This window comes from Syngnathus leptorhynchus, chromosome 6, assembly GCF_054491065.1.
Source record: "Syngnathus leptorhynchus isolate UIUO chromosome 6, UIUO_Slep, whole genome shotgun sequence".
In the NCBI taxonomy this organism is placed as follows: domain Eukaryota; kingdom Metazoa; phylum Chordata; class Actinopteri; order Syngnathiformes; family Syngnathidae; genus Syngnathus; species Syngnathus leptorhynchus.
Genome location: NC_141200.1, coordinates 15,377,240 through 15,380,590, shown reverse-complemented (window position 1 = coordinate 15,380,590; position 3,351 = coordinate 15,377,240). Strand labels below are relative to the sequence as shown.

Genomic DNA, 3,351 nt, shown 5'->3' with positions numbered 1-3,351 from the left:
AGGAGTCAGTTTCATTCAACCGATGACGTAATGTACGATTATATACATAGTTTCCTTAAACCGATGACGTCATGTACGATTATAAATATACATATACAGTCATCCCTCCTACTTCGCGGCTTCAACTATCGCGGCTTCGCTGTATCGCGGGTTTTCAAAAATAAATTAATGATTTTATCGCAGAAATTTCATCATTTCACGAGGTTTCGCGGCCACTTGAGTTTCTTCATTTTCCTTTAATAATGATAGCTTATGTTTAAAAGTCGTTTTCTTGTTTTGAAATGAATAAATTAAAGAGTCAGTACAGTATACTTTATCGTCACATGTGACTTCAGGGCGTTCTCTCTGTTGTATATTTAGATGTTGTATATTTTGGACTAACTCATGTTCCGTAGTGGGAAAACCCCGGATGTGGGAGGGGGAGCTTCGGGGACGTTCAGTGTTGTGATGTACGGCCAGTGAACTGACTGTGATGAAAGGAATAAAGCAGTATCCATCACGTCGTTGTCCGAACCATGCTTGCTACATCAGAACCTGGAAAATAGTAAAGATATAACACTCTCCACCGGCGGTGGCCTTCATCTGGACATAGCAATACACTGTTAGTCTCGTCGCTAAGGCATGAATGCGGAGCGCACAGTCCATTGATATGAAAGTCCCCTAGCAGCGAGCTGGTTGATGTCAGCGATAAAAATAGAATATCTTCCAAGAATAGCTCAAAAAAATCTAGTTTCTATTTCGCGGAAATTCCCATTTCGCGGGTGGGTCTGGAACGTAACCCCCGCGAAGTAGGAGGGATTACTGTACATACATACACGTCACGGCAACGTCACAAAGCGTCGGTACAACACCGCGACTCGCGGCATCAAACCCCTTATGCTTTGCTGACTCCATACCACAATCCAACTCTAGCTCATTTTAAGTATATACACACTCACATTAAGTGAACTGATGATTGAAGTAGTGTATAAAATGAAATAAAAAAACACAGACTTCAGGTATAAATGTGGCTTAATAAATTCTTAAAGATTAAACAGTTGCAACATGTTTGTCGAGTGTGGATTTGATTTACAATAAGTATATTTGTATTTTATATTTGTGGACTAAACGGACTTTTAGAAAAACTACGTGAAAAAATGAAACTCAGGAAAGATAGTGACAAAGAGGACACCACCTCAAAGACACAACCACAAGAGACAAAGAAGCAGAAAACAAAAAGAAATATTGCAATCGGATGGATACACAGTGATGGAAAGATAACCAAACAGGTAAGGGAGAAGCAGGGAGGGGGTACCAGAAAACTTCAAATGTCCACAGAAGCTGGGTTGAAAGACATTCTCAAGGAAGGAAAAAAACTATTTTTCCCAGATGGAATTTCTCCCAAAGGATCACAATTGGACTTTGAGTTTGAGGTTTGGGATTTCAAACAAAACTGCCTCAGTGATGACACCTGCCATTCCATCGGCTATATGTACGAGGCTGCAAAGCTAACATTGTTGCGTTTTTACATTGCAACAAGACCAAAAGACAACCAAGATGATGTCCACACACACGAGGAAGTTACGTCAGTCAATGGCAGTGAATACAATGCCGCAGAAAGTGACGAGGTCTCTGTTTATTCAAATGAAGTCTACCAGCCATTCAACATTTCTGTTGATTCAGAAATTACTTTTGGTCCCACATATGACACAATAGAAGATACAGAAGTCACAATGATCTACGATGGTCCTGCTATGCCCCTCAATCCACCTGATCCACAGGATGTGTTGACTATAACTGTCCACTCCACTGACACATTGAATGATATGATAAGAGCATTTTTTAAAGAAGAAATATTGAACAAACCACTCAGTGTGAAACGCATACTCCCAGATGATAGAGAAGAAACAGGTGTTGGGTCTGGAGTACTGAGAGATGTTCTCACCTGTTTCTGGCAGGAATTCTATGACCGATGCACCCTTGGTACATCAATTAAAGTGCCATTTATCCGTCATGAATTTTCTGCAGCAAAGTGGAAAGCAGTTGGGAGAATACTTATAAAAGGTTACCAAGATTGTTGCTATTTCCCAAACAAACTTGCGTTTCCTTTCCTCGAGCAAGTGCTTTTCAACTGTGTCTACAGTGATCCAAGGGCCCACTTTCTGCAGTTTGTGAGCAGCCAGGAGCGTGACGTTTTGATGGACGCAATGAAGGACTTTTCAGAAGTAGACCAAGATGATCTTGTGGAAGTTCTTGATAGCTACGGGTGTAGAAAGAGAATCACACCTGAAACCTTTCCCACAATACTGCAGGAAATAGCGCACAAAGAGCTTGTCCAAAAGCCCATGTTTGTTATTGACTGCTGGAGGGAGGTTACTTTTCACCATGACTTCATAAGTCCTGACGCACTTAACAAGTTGTGCTCTGACTTGCAACCTACTTCCAAAAAGGTCTGCCAACTGCTGAAATTTCCAAATGATTTAACCTCAACGCAGAAGGAAGTCGTAAATCATCTGAAAAGGTTCATCAGAGAGTTGGATGAACTCAAGCTTCAGAAATTTCTCCGGTTTTGCACTGGATCTGATCTTATTGTCACCGACACCATCCTTGTGGAGTTTCAACAAATGACAGAGTTTAGTAGAAGACAAGTGGGGCACACGTGTGGAAAGGTTTTGTACATTGCTGACAGCTATGAAAATTTCCCAGACTTCCGATCAGAATTCAATGCCGTTCTCGAAAGCAATATCTGGGTCATGGATATTGTTTAATTCTGTCAATAACCATAACTCCGTTAATTATCCGTTGTAAGTTGCATCAACACAACATATTTTGTTCACTGTTCTTATTGGTCAAATAGAAACAAACTTTGTATTCATTCCTTCACTGTTTTTAGAATTTTATAAAAACAGCTTGCATTTGGTATTATGTTCCAGTTATATAAAAATTCTAGGGCTTTATTAAAATGACCCAAGATGTTATGCATAACCATTGTATGGTTGTTTTCAGCAGCTACATTGTATTAAGTGAATGCTTCTGTAATAAACAGTAGTAATATTTTCTTGCATTCAATAAACTCACTCTTCATCCACTATGTATTTCCTGACTGTACCTGAATGTTGGTATATGAAAATAAAGTATTGTAATGTTGTACAGATGCCTTCTATGGAAAGACACAATTTTTAATATACAAGTAATACATTAATACATATTTAAGCAGTCAATTTCAGGACATTTCAAGCAAAATGTAACATCTTTGTTTTTGTTAGTCACAAATGGAAAAGAATAAGCATAGATCAGGTAAGCATAGTTAAAAAGAAATTCCATTTTGCAATGAATTATTCTGGAAAATTTGGGTCATTAAGAATATTTTAT

The 3,351-nt window shown here is 38.9% G+C and overlaps 1 protein-coding gene across 1 annotated transcript; it reads left to right on the top strand.

The window, feature by feature from the left end:
- The first annotated feature begins 1,111 nt into the window (after positions 1-1,111).
- On the top strand, positions 1,112-3,126 carry LOC147056161 (uncharacterized). Its single transcript, XM_085913596.1, has one exon. The coding sequence runs from the start codon at positions 1,137-1,139 to the stop codon at positions 2,745-2,747; it is 1,611 nt and encodes a 536-aa protein (XP_085769722.1). The 5' UTR covers positions 1,112-1,136; the 3' UTR covers positions 2,748-3,126.
- Positions 3,127-3,351: the final 225 nt, after the last annotated feature.

What these genes read in the sequence shown, in the direction of transcription:
- LOC147056161 (XM_085913596.1), top strand. Translation starts at nt 1,137, where the DNA reads ATGAAACTCAGGAAAGATAGTGACAAAGAGGACACCACCTCAAAGACA.